General features: G+C 41.5%; 1 protein-coding gene across 1 annotated transcript; it reads left to right on the forward strand.

The window, feature by feature from the left end:
* Window positions 1–6,129: 6,129 nt before the first annotated feature.
* On the forward strand, window positions 6,130–16,557 carry MED4 (mediator complex subunit 4; the record flags this gene model as incomplete). The annotated part of the gene is made up of 8 exons (XM_082278549.1): window positions 6,130–6,257; window positions 8,430–8,496; window positions 8,847–9,017; window positions 9,853–9,910; window positions 10,863–10,949; window positions 11,678–11,809; window positions 13,837–14,009; window positions 14,787–16,557. 7 exons carry the CDS (start codon window positions 6,130–6,132, stop codon window positions 14,007–14,009), a joined length of 816 nt encoding a protein of 271 aa, XP_082134675.1. The 3' UTR covers window positions 14,787–16,557.
* Window positions 16,558–16,663: the final 106 nt, after the last annotated feature.

Here is a 16,663-nt window from a genome sequence, read left to right on the forward strand (position 1 = left end):
ATCTATGCTTGTGGATGATCAAAAATACAGAAACAACTCTTCACTTGGCCTACCACTAACCCTTGAACAACTCATCTACAGACATAATAGGTCTGCCAGCACTTAAATGACAGCAGAGTTTCTTTCTTCATGATATGTTAATATCCACATAAATGGCAGGGCCCTGAAGTAGAGATCTGTGCAAGGCCTGTTTCACAAAGGACAGAGCACTACTGATTGTATTCTTTCCCAGGCGTAATAGCTATGAACTCTCCCCTCAATTCACATGGAACCATGTGAACTACTGTTAGTAGTTTGTTAGTTTTCAGAATGTCCCATGGGATCCTATTTGGCTGCTGAGTACAAGTCATTCTGTAATTGCTTTTGGAATAGTGTATCATACTGTTTTCTCAGCTGCCAGTAAAAACTTTCCTCAGCTCTCCCAAGACTTTTCTTTCATAAGGAGTTTTACCTCTGCCCATCTCCAACTGCTAGGAGAGAAACCACTTTTTTCATTTTTGCTCATGTAGGTTTCTAAAGAAATCTTCCATTTTATCTTTACCCTAGAACTCAGTCCTCACAACTAATTTAAGCCAGGTACCTCTGCTTCTGGCTGGTGTTCTGCTCTTTCTGAATCTCAGCACAGAAGCTGATGCTGACGTCAGCTGCAGGTATTTGAAAACCTGTCTGGAAGTTGCATTAAGCAGGTGAAAATCTGAGCAGCATCTTGGAGATTAGAAGATGAACTCACCCAGGTAAAAGACAGGTGACCCAGTGTAAATGGGAAGAGATGACAGCTTTATCTTTAGCAGGCAATGGGGCACAATAAAACGTTGAGGGAGATGTGGGAAGAGATTCATTCTAAGTAAATTACCACTCCCATCAGCCTAGCTGGGATTCAGCATGTGGGAGAGCTGGGACTGCAGCTGTCATCATAGCCCTTGGATTTTTTTGGGATGGGAAGTAAACAACTCTAAATTTCAGCCTGGCTTCTACAGAACCTTGTGTGGGTGTCCCAGTAGTTTTTGGTAAACAGGTTACAGCAGGAGCCACCAGGAAAATGAGATTTTTTTTTCCAAATAAACAAGTTTAACTTAATGAAGACTCAAAATTACTATGTGTTGGGGGTTACCCCAGGAATCTCATTATCTCTAATTGGATGTTTTATTTCATGAAGTAGTCAGCATTAACTTTTAGCTTGGTGAGGGAAAAATCTCTTATTTAATTGCCCCCAAATTTTCCTTTATTCATGGGAAGACTTGGCAGGATTGTGAATATCTCTAGTGGCCAAGCTGTCAAACAAGCTTTTCCTTTTCAAAGGACATTCTTTTTTCTCTCTTTCTTTTTTTTCCCCCTCCCCTCACTATCCAGGGCCAATTTTGGTTCTCTTTCCCACCCAACACCTCCTACTTCATAGGCAGCACTGGTCCCCACAAGCCCTCCAGCAGACTGAAAGCAAGGACTGCTTTCTGCCTGGGTGACTTCCTGTCTTGAGGGCTCTGTGCCCAAATTTACACCAGCAGAAGTCAGTGTAACTCCAGTTTAATATAGCTCAAAGTAGAGCTAATTCTGTGCTGAAACAGTCTGGAATGGCATACCAAACTCTGGTTTTGGCCATATGTACTAGTGTTTCACACTCCTTCCCCCCCAAAAAATAAGTTTTGGCTCATAGTATTATCTATTTTTATCTCATCTTTAACCTATTCTAAAATTACATCAGTTAAGCAAAGCCACCTTTTTCATTTCCTTTATCTCATTGGTCTAAAATCACTATCCAACAGACGTGAGCAGGGAAACAGAAATTTCTTTTTAAATAGCAATAAGAAATGGATGATTTATCAGACACATTTCAAAATATTAATGGTGTAAAGACATCTTGATAAATGAGGGATGATTATTCTCATCTTCACAGACCAAAGTACAGCTGTGAAATCCTTCCAAGCAGTGCTCAAGCTGTTTGATTTCTATTTTAGTTGATATTTGACAGAAAGGATTTTATTTTTACTTTATCTAGGGGAAGTGAAAATCAGTATTTGTTTTGTCCTTTTCCCTTCTTGCTCTCCTTGCTTATCCTCCTGCCTTTTTATTTGTAGTCATTGCAATGCTTTATTACACATGGTTCTGAGAGCCTTCTGGAGTTATGTATCTTCTGTAGTCAGTATTTTTCCTAATTTTTTTAAGGTGTGGCAAATCCAACAGTTGCCAACTGAACACTTGATGTCTAGTGCCTGGAATGTATAAATAAGAAGACAGCTGAAAAGCACTGTAGCTTGGAAAAGCCACAGATTTTAACTGAAACACAGATCTGTTTTGGCCTTCTTAGGCGAGTTTCTCTACAGCTCAGCTTCCAAGTTCTAGAGTGATCCCCTAGGTCATGAGAAGTAAAGTAGGAATACCTGAAGTTAAGAAATCACAATCTTATGTTGGAAGAAAAGGCTTTACACTAGAGGAATTCTAGGTCTGAACTGCACTGAATTATGAATCAGAGAGGGGGAAGACTTCACTTTTCAGCACTAGTCCACAGTCCCATGAAATAAGTTGTAAAGCCACGCTCTGAAGGCATGGTTCCATATGATGAGGTTAGAGTTCACTCTCTAACACAGAAGGAAATGAACACCCTCTCCCAAATTAAATATTCTTCAGTCTGGTTATTGAGTTGAAGTGGCTCATGGACCATATGGCAAACACCAAGGAGGAGCTAAGGGCGGGTGAAAATCTGCAGTTGGGACATGAGAAGTCAGCAACATCTCAGCTTCTTGGTGAACTATTAGATCAGATCAGCTGTTCCTAGACCTGTCTAGAGGAATCAGTTTGCTCTGCAGATCATCACTTCAAGGCCCATTCTGGAAGAGAAAAGACTCCACTGAACAAGGTAAAATAAACTATTTTTGCTTGTGCTAGCAGGTTCTTAACAATAAATTCAGTATGCCATCGAATAGACAATCTGAAATGAAAGAGCTCTGAAATGTCTAATAAACTCACTGTGCAAAGATCCATGTATGGCACACAAACTAAAATGTTCTCAGACTACTGGAAAAAATTGGGAACAATGCTTAGTTATTCAGGAGGGGCATGATCTTTAAAGAAGCAGATCTGGCTGAAAACCAACACAACTATGAAAAAAGTTTACCCAGGGGAAAGAAGGCCAAGAGCACTGAAGAACTGAGGGAACAGAGGAACCAACACTGGGAGAACAGAGGCTCTGTTGTTTTTATAGGCAAATATTTCAGAAGTCTATTCAGCAAATTATTCACTTGGTCTTAAAGCAATCATCCCATGGGGCAAGTTTGGGGCACAAGCCCATTTCACCCAGCCTTTCCCTTTGTCCTGAAGGAGATGATCCCTCTGACATGGTCTGAATGACTTTCTGTGTCTTGGCACAGGCAGGCATTCCCTGGTACCTCTGGTCTCACCCTGTCCTCCCACACAGAGGCACGAGCACAATTAAGTCTCTGCCTGTTCCACTGCACTCCCCAGCCATGACTGCATCGCCAGGGCAAGAAGGAAAGGACTGGGCAGCAGAAAGCAGACAGTTGTCTATGTCGCCTGGAAGAGGGACAGAAATTTGAGAAGAAGCGGGGAGAGAAGGGTGGCTGCTCCAGTGAAATATGGGTGGTATTGGCCCTTTGGGAGTAGTACTGCTGTCAGGAGAAAGGGAGGGAACAAGCTCCTGGGCACAAGGAGAACGAAAGATCAGCCTACAGAAATCTCCTATAACTGATACTAATACCTGTCAACTTTGGGTGTCCTGTTAATGCTGCAAGCTTTTAGCTCTAGCGAAACCAGCATTATTGCTCTGAAATATATCAGAAGTACTTCAGGTCTAAATAATTCAGATGTCAAAATGAGCATGAGGAAGAAAATGATTTAGCAGAAGGACTGCTTTGTTTTTGAAGTTGCTATTTCTTTCTGTTTATGTACCCATACAGACACTAACAAATCAGTGAACTGGATGCACAACCAGACAGCATCACTGATTACATCTTTCCCTGAACAAAAGCAAGGAAATAGAGGAGGAAAAAAAGCGCAAGCAAAACTTATTTAAAAGGCAGACCTATTTGATGAGATTTTATCTGGTATGCAGTTTAAACAGAATTCCCAAACTATTTACAATCAGAATGTTGAGAGTTTTGGGCATTGCAAATGAATTTTAAATAACTCCTACTGGCAAAGTTTTTTTCTCAGAGTTGCCAAATCTCATTGCTTTATCACAAATCTCATAATGTTGAATTGCTTATTTAAATCACAATTCAAAGAATCAGTGACTAATGAGTTTCTTGCTTTTTTTTCTTTTTAAAATAAATGTAAATTTCTCAGGAACATACTCATTGCAGAAGGTAACAGATAATCAGAGTAAATACCAGAGCAGTCAGGGATGTTATTGCTCATCTAGGCCTTTCTCTAATCAGGGGAGAAAAAAATCCCTGTTTACTGACAGCTGCCTGCTGACAGCAGAAGGATATGGGGTCTGGGGCTCCTTGTGGTTCTGTGGCAGCGCTTGTCCCGGTTAATAAACCCTGGCCCCAGACTAGCTCTCACTCTGTACTCCCTCATCTTCCCTCCACCCTGGCCTCTCGGGGTCTTTCCACATAACTGAAACTTTTATGAATACAAAAAACTTCCACTGGCTTCACTGCGACCCCACCCAGAATGAGAGGCCCATTTCACCAGCCCATATGGAGCACCATTAAAAAACCCCCACAACACAACAGTACTTTTTAATTATAACTCAACTGCTGCCAGGGTTGGCGTCAGGATTTGTGCCTGTTATCTGCCCCGGCCATTGTGTGTAGAGGTCTGTGATGGATACCAAGCTGCCTTCAGCCTTCACAGACACACAGGTCTGCATGGGCAGTGTCAGGAGGTCACTGTTGCCTCTAGGCATGTATGGGACAGCCAGCCCAGGCAAAACCCTTGTCTTGGTCCAATTTAAAGCTCAGGTTTTTGTTATGTTTTCAGTATCAGGCATTTAACCTTCTTTGGTTGTCAGTAAAACACCATATATAAATGTCTAAAGCGGAGGTTGTCAGAGGATGGAGCCAGGCACGTCTCAGTGGTGTCAAGCAACAGGACGAGAGACAACAGGCAGAAACTGATACACAGGAAGCTCCACCTGAACGTAAGGAAGAACTTCTTTACTGTGTGGGTGACCATGCACTAGAACAGATTGCCTAGAGAGGTTGTGGAGTCTCCCTCACTGGAGATATCAAGAACCCTCAGGATGCAATCCTGTGCAATGTGCTCTAGGAAAACCATGCTTGAGCAGGGAGGTTGGACCAAATGACCCTCTGTGGTCCCAACCTGACCATTTCTCTGATTCTGTGATTTCATCCTCCATCTGATCAAAGGCACCTGAGGGATTTTTGGACACCAAAACTCTCAAAAATTGAGTTAAGCCCCCGAAGATGTAATTCAGTTGCACACACTACCTGCAGCCAGTTTTCTGTGTCTTTAGCATACATCAGTATCATCTGGAGGCTCTTTGTGGAGACCCGGGGACCGGAAATGCATTCCAGCTGGAATGGTTGTAGCCAGGTGGGAGTTGGCCTCTTCCCCCCGGTAACTAACAATAGGAGGATGAGGGGTCAGAGTCTTCAGCTGCACCAGGCAAGATTTAAGTTGGACATCAGGAAGACTTTCTTCCCAGAAGGAGTGATTAAACATTGGAATGGGCTGCCCAGGGAGGTGGTGGAGTCACCGTCCCTGGAAGTGCTTAAGGAAAGACTGGACGTGGCACTTAGTGCCGTGGTCCAGTTCACATGGTGCTGTTCAGACTCGATAATCTCAAAGAGATATTTTCCAACCTACATGATTCTGTGATTCAAAAAGAGCAACAAGCGCAGCTCCTCGTGCAGCGACCCGGCTGCAAGACAGGGCGCTGACAGACGCGCATCTGGCCTCGACGAGGCAGATGTGACCTCCTTTCCCCTCACACCCACAGGCCCCCGGGACGAGCCCCGCCAAGCCGCCGCTGCTCTCCCGCCCCCGAACGGCTCCCGAAGGCCGCCGGGAGGGGATCCGCCCTCCGCCCGCCTCCCCGCGCATGCGCACGCGGCCGAGCGCCGCTGCTCGTCCCTCGGCCGCCAGGGGCGCTGCCGCGCGCCTGCCCGCGCCTCCCGAGGGGCGGTTCCCGCTCGGGTCCGCGCCCGGATGGCGATGGCGGCGGCGGCAGGGGCAGGGGCAGGGGCAGGGGCAACGGCGGGCGGGGGAGGCGGGGAGCGGAGCAGCACCCGGGAGCGGCTCCTGGCGGCGCTGGAGGATCTCGAGCTCTTGGCCAGGTACCGCGCTCGGCCTCCCGTCGGCCCCGGGTGGCGGCGGAGCACCGGGGGCGGGGTGAGGGTTCCCGGCGCGGTGCGTGCGCCGAGCCTCCGGCGGGGGCGGCGGGAGGAGCCGGAGTCCCTGAGGTTGGGATGGGAGGGGCCGGCCCGACTGGACCGCGGGGTTCACGTTTTTACACGAGCCCGGCTCGGGTTCTTGTTTTCCTGCTCTCTCGCCGTCCTCAGGCCGGCTCCTGCGGGAGAGGGGCTGGTGGTGCGCCGGGGGCTCGGCCCGGCCCTGCGCGCTGCTGTCCGGCGCTCATCCCAGTGGGAAAGCATCGGTCGTGCTTCGCCTCCCATTTTCAGAGAGAAGTAGCGCTTCCTTTTTCTCCCACTTGCCTTTCTCCTTTGGTTGACACCTGCGTTTCCCGTAGAGTGCACACTCACACGCCGATTTTAGGCATTTTATTAGTCACTAAAAATTATGCTTAAGTCAGAAATACGTAGATGGTGTTGCATGACATAAGCTGTCCTGGTCATTGCCTGTATTAGTGCTACATTCACTCCAAGTAGGCTGCAGAGCTCGTCTTCAGAGTCACAGAAGTGCTCAGATACTTAGTCCACGGTCTTGAGTCCAGACTGGTAATCTCCATGCAAGTTGTCAACCATGTTCACAACTACACTGCACAGCTGGCAGTGAAGTTCAGCTAGTTCCTAATTATTTTCCACACCTCAGGGAGAGCAGGAGCTTAGGAAAGCATTTTCAGAGGGAATAACCTGTGCTGTCCCTGTGGCTTGCTCCCTCAATGATTACCAAGAGAAGGACAAGGTATTGGTGAGTTGCTCTTGTTGTGTCTGGTTAAGCTTTATCCTCAGTCACAGATTTTATTGTGACTTAAGGGTTGCTGGAGAACATGTGTTTATGGAAAAATGAAAACAAACTTGTTCTTTATCTAAATTACTATTTTTTTCAGCATTTAGTGAATCTTCCTGTTGATCAGCAAAGTGTTGCAGCACCCTGGAGCTAGGCCTTTCTTGGTCACGATACTGGTTTGGTGGTAGAGGCAAAAATTAAGCAACATGTCTAATCTGTAGCCTTTCTATAGTTTTGAATCTACATTGTGCATAACACAGGGTAGAATTACAGCCTTCCATGACATCACCCTTGATGGTGGTAGCTGACCTACTTAAAACAGATTTTATTTGCTACTGCTCAGTGTTGGTCAGGTAGAATAAAGCTTTAGTGACAGTGACAAGTTTCTTCCTTCTCTACTTGTTTAAAATCGTAGTAGTGTTCAGGAGTGACCGAGAGACTTAGACCAAGATTAGAGCTTTACTGGAGGTTTTTTTGACATTTTGGAAAATATCTGTTTTTATTGTGAGGTTCTGGCCCCACTGCTGTATTACTCACACTGAGCTGCTTACACTGGACCAAGCAATGAATCAGTACTTCCAAGGACAGTGTTTCCAGATAGGCAGTTACTCATGCATAGGGTTGAACTGCCATTCATAGCTTTAGAAGCCACATAACTTTGCTGAATTTACAGAAAATGTCTTTTTGCATCATGGTACCCAGAGGTTTTTGCTGGCTTTTCAGAACAGAGGCAGAGTATCTGGGTATCTGGAAGGATGATCAAGAGGTCTGTTTGAGGAGCACTTCTAGCCTAGCACCAGAATATTATCAGGTTTTTAAAATATTTTTGTGTACTTGATGCACAGCTAATACGCCATTGTGGAAATACTTGTTGTAAAAGTAGTTTCATGACAGGCTCTGGAGATATTTGAAAGTGTAGACTTAATTGCTCTAAACTAAGTATACTGCGAAAAAACGGAGAAAAAGTAGAGAAGTAAAACAGTGAAGACCCTCTTACAATGAGCAAAGGTAGTAGAAGAAGGGTATGAATGCACTTCATTATGCTGTTTCTTCTCTCAGCTTCTGCTTATGTCTTTTATGGTTTAACAGGCACTTAGAACATTTCTTGAGTTCAAATACATGAGTGCTTCATGAGCTCAAATAACAAAGAAAATAATGTGCTTTATTGGTTGAAAAATCCCTGCCCACAGTGTATTATATAATACAAAACACTCAGGTCCATGAATAGTTTTGTTAACGATACCAGTAGTCTGGTAAATTTGGGATGACTTCATGCGATAATGCCCTAGAAAAGAGTGCAAATGGAGTTCTCCTTTCAGGGAACTAATTGAAATTTTGGCAATTTCAAGAAACCAAAAGCTTCCACAACCAGGAGAGGAGAGCCAGGTAAGCTGACTTTCTGAACTGTGTTTCTTTGGGTAAGCATAATGTTTTACTTCTATTTTTTTTCTGTTCTTTTGTTTGTTATTTCTTTCTCCCTTTGTCCTTGCCTATACGCAAGCTAATGGTCATGATGGGGCTTTGGCCCTGCTACAAAGGCATTCTTGGTTCTCCTGTTGTTTGTTCACTTTTTGTATGCTTTATAGGCTGTTTCTGCAAACAGGAAGAAATTTTGTTTCGTTTTTCATTCAAACAAAAATAGTCCTATGGATGCCATTTGCTCTTCTTTGTAGCACGACTGAGGGTGTGTTGTTACTCTAGCCAAATTAAAAGTTCTACAAAACTCTTGTTAATAGATTCTGGAACTGCTGATTCAGAGAGATGGAGAGTTTCAAGAGCTAATGAAGTTGGCAGTTGATCAGGGAAAAATCCATCACGAAATGCAGCTTTTAGAAAAGGTAGTAGAAAAGCGGGATAATGATATTCAGCAGCTGCAGAAACAGCTAAAAGAAGCAGAGCACATACTGGTAAGTTCATAATGATGTGTTTGCTTTTGAGCATCTACTTGTAGAAAAGGTGGTTCTGGGCAAAATGGTGTTGTGTTAGTTTGAGAAGATTTAAATATTTAAAACTTCATAAGAGCTTAGTCGTTTGGGTTTTTTCTCAGTAGTCAAACACTGTTTAGTTATCGTGGTATTAAGGGTTTTTTATAATGCTAATTTTCTGCTAAACCTACTTTATTTCTGTGTATTTTGAAAATGTTCATGGAATAGTTTCTCTCTTAAAATGTAATTAAATGGAAGGATTTATTCAGAGAGCTGACTTTATGTAGATGTTTATAAATTAGAGATGCATCGAAGGTTTGGTTTACTTTGTGTGTTGCAATTATTAAAGGATCAGGGGCATGGATCATTGATAGAATTATGGGATCAATAAAAGAACTGTAGCAATAGGCCTGTAAGCAGAAGGCCTGTGTGTGAGAAAAACTCTCCATGAGAAAATTCTTGCGTGAAGAAAAAACAGGGCTGGGAACAAAGAGGGAGTTTGAAGATTTGCAGCTGTTCAGATAAGACCCAGAGAAGGGGAGGTAAACTCTGAATTCTTTTAATCATAACATAACTGTAGAAGCTTGCCAATGTAAGTTCAATTAGGTAGAAGTAGAAACGCGCTTTGATAAGTTTTAAGCCACTTAGGAGTTAACAAGCTGGTATACTATCTAAGTGCCTCGGGATTGCTAATAAACAGAGTTTTGCTCTTATCAACCACATTGGTTTTGGGCTGCAATTTTCTCCCCCCGCCGGAGCCGGGCCTTTCTTCTTTTTACAATTCCAACATTTGTGGGTTTTTATTTTTTACAACTAGGCAACAGCTGTTTATCAAGCAAAGGAAAAATTGAAATCAATTGAAAAAGCACGAAAAGGTGAGTATCCATGCTTGTACATACTACATAAATGCAGTTCTAAGGAAAGTTGTTAGTGAGCTCCAGTTGGGCCTTTTTTTTTTTAATTCTGCTATCACAGATTTCAGATGCTTCATGTGTACACAAATTTCCATTTCATTATGAAACTATAACCATTTCCTCAGAAAAAAGGCAGGATTTTTTTTTTTTTTTTTGTGGCAAACATATCTTAATGTGAAAGTGTCTCAGCAGTCTTCTTGGACTGATAATAGTATTTCTGATTACTTAAGTGCCTTACCAAATTGCCTCAGGAGGTTTATTAAGGAAAGGAAGAGAATGTTTGTGTGTCCCTGCCCTGTATTCGAAAGACTGACTAGCTTGTGATACTAGATTGTAATTGTAGCAATTCCTGCTATTCTGTGGCACTTACCAAGCTAAACTACCTTTTTTTTTTTTTTTTTGAGGGGGGGAGGCATCTTCTTTGGGGTTTTTTTTTTACAATGTCTTTTATCATTTTGTTATGCCTCTTTCATCTAGAAAATCAAGCAATTTCATAAAGTTTCTATTAATATAGTACAGGCACATATTTGGAAGGACTCCTCTGGGTGCAATCTATAATTACTAAACAAACAAAAAACCGTTCTTTCCTGCAGAAAATTCTATAATAAAGCAGGAGCTGAAGTTTTAGGAATTGTGCTTGTCAAATACACGTGTTCAAGAGATTGTGTTTTTCATGAGGTTGGAGAACCATTGACATTGAAGGTGTTTTGCACTCGTGTCTGTAAAATCAGTTCACTGCAAAGCTCATCTTTGCATAGCCTGAGAATCTTCTAAACAGTTAATGGATTTCAACCAGGCTCTTAATGTTTGGCAAAATCACATTCCCAGTCTTTTAGATATTGGTGTCCAATATTCTGAAATAATGATGCAATCTCTTGAGAATGCAGTAACTTTTTTTTTTCCGTTCTTCCAGGTGCCATTTCCTCTGAAGAAATAATTAAATATGCCCATAGGATCAGTGCTAGCAATGCTGTTTGTGCCCCTCTGACATGGGTACCAGGTAACTATTGTGTTTATGGCACTAGATTTCTTTTTTGTTTACTAGAGTAACATTGTTTTCAGCTGTTAACATCTAATACTTCAACAAAAATGGGTATCCAAAGTCCAGTGGACTTCACACACATCTCCAAAAGGTTATGAAACTGTCTGCTTTCATTAACAGACTGGCCTCCTCTGCTCTCCTTTGTTTGCTTTTTTCCCCGAGTGTTCCCCCTGATTATAAGTCAAAGCCAAGCATGCTAAAGGCTTTTCTATGTGTTTGGTTGTGTTTCCTCTTGCCCCTGACAATATTCTTTCAGAGAATGTTAGTAAACAGTGGAGTCAGAAGCAGAACTTTTATCGTGACGTGTTTCAATTTGGGCTACTACCCTCTTTGTCCAAAATGAAAATGTGTTTGATCCAATTCCTGTTCTTGCTGTTTAGCCATGAAGTAGCAGGGAGAGCAAAGATATATTTTAAACATGATGGGGGTTTTTTGGTTTTAGTTGCTTTGGGTTGTTTGGGGTTTTTTTTAATATGCTGCTTCTGACAAGTTTGAGTGAACAAAGAAAGTCTAAGTGAAAGACAGACTTGGATTTTAATAAAACAGATGTGATGCTTGTTGCTTATCTAAGCAACCAGAGTATGGAGTTTTTTAGTCATTAAACTAGGCACTGAAGCTAAAACTACTGTCTGCAAGACAGTTGTTAAATATTTCAAAGCATTCTTTTTCTCCTTTTTTTCTTAAAGGAGACCCACGTAGGCCATATCCTACAGATCTGGAAATGAGAAGTGGTCTCTTGGGTCAGATGAACAACCCATCCACCAATGGAGTTAATGGACACTTACCAGGAGATGCACTTGCAGCAGGCAGACTGCCAGGTAAGTGAAACTCAGTTTTGTTTTGTTTTTCTTTATTCCTTATAGAGTCACAGCAATTATACATTTCCCTTAGCAAAGGCAAATCAGAGATAAAGCAGTGAAAATTATGGTTAATGTTGTTCCCTAGCATTGAAGACCTAGTAAAGAGAGTTAATTAGAAACTTCATAATTTTTTTTTTCATGCTAAACTGTGGACACTGCAACTAAGTCAATATAAACAAAACTCAGTTACCTTCACATATTTTAAATGAACAAACTAAGTGATTTCCAGTCATATTAGAAAGAAGCACTTTCAGAGCAACTTTTACTTAATGGTGATGACAAAACATGGAATTGTGAAAGCTGTATTTGGAAGAAAGGCAGTTTATTGTCATCCCCTACCTTTCTTTGAGTCTATGCTTAGAAGTTCTGGATTTAAAGACACGGCAAGGGACAACTGCTGAGATAGTACATTAAGTGTAGGAATCAAGTTTTAATCCCTTAATTGCTTAGTGAAATGGGCACTTCCACTGACTTCTGTGGGATTCATTCCTTCATGGTAAAATTGAATTTAGCTGTAAATTACAGTAATCGAATCAAGAGTTCAGTTCCTCTGTACCTGTGCAGCATTAATCTACCATGGTTAGACTAAATGGTGGAAAAATTCTTAGTTTGGCTTCATAGGAGATCTGTAACAGTTCTTACATATCTGTTAGGCCACTATCAGGCATTATGGAAGGCTTGTTTTAAGTATGATGCTGAATTTGTTAAAAAACCCCTGCTGCGACTCCATTGGAGAAATAGTAAATTTGGATTTTGCGTTTCCGATCATCTGTCGAATCCTATTGTCACTCTTAGGAAGTGACTTGAAATTCTGCATCATCTCACTTTGTAAACCTCTGGTCTCAGATAAAATGGGTCAGTGAGCTGAATGGGAGTAGGACCCTGACATCTGTCCATAGCAACCCACCAGGGAAATGCTGAGGAATGGGCCACGTTATCTTTTCTGTTCTTTTGAAATATGGTCACAGGAGATGTTAAGGGTGTGACTTCCTAATGGAGTTTGAGCATTTATTTATGTAAGTTTTGGTAGAGCCCATTCTGGCTGGCTCCTCTGCCTTAGAGGATGCAGACTTGATCTGTTTACTTTTGAGTGCTGTCTCTGTAAGAACAGAAAGGAATTTTCAGGAATTTTAGGAATTTTCCTTGAGAAGCTGGAAGATGTGGGATTTAAACTCGTCCAGTTAAGTTCTTAATTGGGTCTTGGGCTCCTCCCTCAGGTTAAACCCTCATATAACTTAGACTGTCAAGGTAAGAGGGAAACACTGATTTCCAAGAAAGTTGAGGCTGCCCCAGCATTTTGTGTAGGGATGCTGAATCTGTTGGTGTGTGGAGGCATGTCCTGAGCATGCTAATTACAGGATGTAGTCCTTTTGGAGACTCCTGCAGAGATGTCCATTTACTGAGTCCTTAGTGAATGTGCAAGCCAGTTGCTGGGCTGCCTGGTAGCCTCCAAACTTTGGGGCTGCTTAGCACACACATTCATCCTGGTTTAACAGCAGACTGGTTCTAGCATTGAAGCATGGCCACATGCTGTAAAACACTGGCTTCCCTTCTCAGCTCGTTCAAATGAAGGCATATTTGGATAAAGAGTTTTTCTCTGAATTTTTATAGTCTGCCTGAATTTTTTTTCTTACATTTTTATCTATTTTTGCATCCTGACAGACAGTGATAATTTTCATTACTCCCTGTAGTTGTGAATGCTAAGTCAGTTCAAACTGTGCTTTGAAGGTGAAAAGCTCTGTATATGAGTTATTAAGAGCCCCCTACATAAATGGGCCTCTCTGGCAGAGTAGACTTTTACAGTTACAGAATTGCTCTATCATGAGATGTTTTTGAGCTGTTACTGGAGGGTTTAATCTGTCCAAAATTCAGAAAATATTTTAATATTTGTTTTGATTTTAAATTGAAGTTCTGGTTGATCTGTCTTATTAAATTTGTCAACATACAAAACTGATAGTTGCTTGATTATGCCACTTTTTTCCCAGATGTGCTTGCTCCTCAGTATCCTTGGCAGTCAAGTGATATGTCAATGAACATGCTACCTCCTAATCATAGTAATGATTTCATGTTGGAGCCTCCAGGACACAATAAAGAGAATGAAGATGATGTAGAAGTTATGTCAACAGACTCCTCAAGCAGCAGCAGTGACTCAGACTAGGTATGAGAGGGACAGTATCCCTAGTAGACCTTTCCTGTGGTGAAGGTAGGTTAGATGCTGTTTGTCACAAACTGCAATATCCTTTTGTTATACCAGCAGCCCTGTGTAGGGAGAAGATAACAGCTGGCTCAGAAATAGGGTGACTAATTTAAAACCATGGACTATAGACTTGTTTTTTTCCCATTACATGTTCAAGTGAAATGACTGGGAGCTGTCTGCTGGGGGAGAGATGTCAGATTTTCAGTGATTGTGTAAATGTATGTTTGCAAGAGATGTGTAAATATATATTTATATATGTATTTACTATACATTAGATGACATAAGTTCCTGGGAAAAAAGGTGTAAGGGGAATCCCCTTGTATGTTTGTTAGTAACTTTACTCTTTTGATGATAGCCTTTTCTATGCTACAGAAATGAGACATGAAGTTTGTAATTTTAGTATCTTTTTTTTGTTACTGCCTAAATCCATGTTCTTGATCATCTTTGTATCAAGAACAAAAATATGGCAATAAGGTGTAATAGAAGAGTTTGTAATTATTGTAATATATAATGAATAATTTGTCATAAATAAACTCAGCTTTGATCTAACTTCAGTTTTCCAAACTTGAATCTTAGATGAGTTGCCATGTAACTTCAATACTCGGCACATTTTATCCCAGTATGTGGTTGAATTCTGATTTTCAGAAGTTTGTACTCCATTTTCCCCTTTGCAAAATGCCAGTCAGCATTAGAAGCAGCTGAGGAATCAGAAGTGGAAAGCCTGTCCTTCCTTTTCAGGTGAGCCCTTCCAGGTACACACAAAGCTGGGCAGACCCTGAGGCAGCAAGTGCCCACCCACGAGGCTGCACCAATACTTGGTTAAGCGTCCTGGGACCCTGGAGGTGACATGCTTTGGGGCATGCTGCAGGTTTAGCTCCTTTCAGATCAAAGTGCTCAAGGATTTTTTTTTGTTCTTGTCATCTATAAGTTTTTCAGTTCTTTGAACCTGCTAATTTGTTTACTTTGTAAACAGATCAAGTTTACCTCTGCAGTTGCATTTCCTGCATCAGCTGTAATGTTATTTTGTCTTTCCAAAGGCACTTCCCTTGGCTTTCCTGTCCTTGTTCTGTTTTGCTTAAGGAGTCATTTTATGACAGCTGCTTTTCTCTTAAGTAACCCTCTGATAAAATTACATGACTCATGTGAACTGTTGCTCCTGGCAGTTACTGTCCTGCAGCAAGGTTTCCTGCAGCACAGATCACAATTCTCTTCACTTTCCATTTTGTAGATTCCTCACAGGAGGTATCTGATGAATCAGATAATTCCTCCTTCGCTCAAGTAGTCTTCCAGATGTTGCTGCCAGTAATGCTGCCAGCTGTGACCAACATGCATACAAATCCCATAAGGATGTAGAAAGGAGGAAGACTTCAGTCAGGTTCAATCACGTAATAGGGGGCAGTGGTTTTTGTTTTCAGAGAAATTGGTTTTGTCTCAGCTGTACTTTTTAGAAGTGTTTTCAGAGTTATTAAACTGTCACCTCTTTCACAGTCTAAAGTTATTAATATATATACATACTGTAACCTTTATTCAGTATCGTGTTTTCCTCTTGGATGCTTACCTCCAGTGTCTTTGCTCTTTAATTCACATTAATCCCTAATACATGTGCCCTGTCTCAGTCATCCTAGTTAACCTTGCCTACCCCTTTTCTTGGTCACATTAGTTTTTGTCTTAAAACATGTGTGATCAGAATCATACACAATATTGCAAAATTGAGTTTCTTAATGCTTTGTATAATGGGATTGGTATTTTCTTTCTAAATGCCCCTCTCTTAACACATCCCACAGATACAGTTCACTGGTCTCTTTTATCTTCTAACTTACAAGGACATTTTTGAAACGAAATACAAAAATAGATAATTAATACTCCTGGAAAGTGTAGTGTTACAGGCTACCCAAAACTCTTCTATGGCTGTATCACGTAATTCACCAACTGAAATATTGTGGAGGTGGGTGATTTTTTCCAGGCAATAAGATGGAACTGAAGCAATGACTACTTCTTTTTCTGGGTTGTTACTCTATTAAAGGATTAAATGGGACCAACCAACATCTAAAAAATAGGTAAGGTAACAGCTCTGCCCACTGTTCACTTAGCATAAAATCAAACTCTGGGTATTAGATGCATCCTAATCAGTTTCCTTGCATCAGTGCTCCAAACTATGAACAGTTCAGGAGTATATTTCTCAATGCTGGCTAACTATAATGCCATTTTAGGTGAATTCTGTCAGTTACAAGCAGTTTAGTGAACCATGAAATGGTAACTGAGTGTTCTGTTACTCAGTGGTGTAGATATGTACATAATAGATTTTCCTATTTAGCAAAAGTACCAAAAATCAAAGTAAAGACTTAGTTGAAAGGACTGAGTCTTGGCAGCTAAAATCAACTGTGAACCAAATTTTCTGGAGGGGTGGGAAATATAAATGTTTGGTAGATACAAACAAAGTTATTTAAGTTGGGGATTGCTGACAGCTGGTTGCAGTAATGCACTGTAGTCATTTACTCAGTCCACTTGAAAAGGATAGAGAAATGCTCACATATGGAGATACTGTTTGTGTCCTCATTTCAGTGTCTACTTGTGTATTTATAAGATACAGAATGAATATAACCATTAACAAAACA

The sequence above is a fragment of the Coloeus monedula genome, assembly GCF_965178545.1.
Source record: "Coloeus monedula genome assembly, chromosome: 3".
Lineage (NCBI taxonomy): Eukaryota > Metazoa > Chordata > Aves > Passeriformes > Corvidae > Coloeus > Coloeus monedula.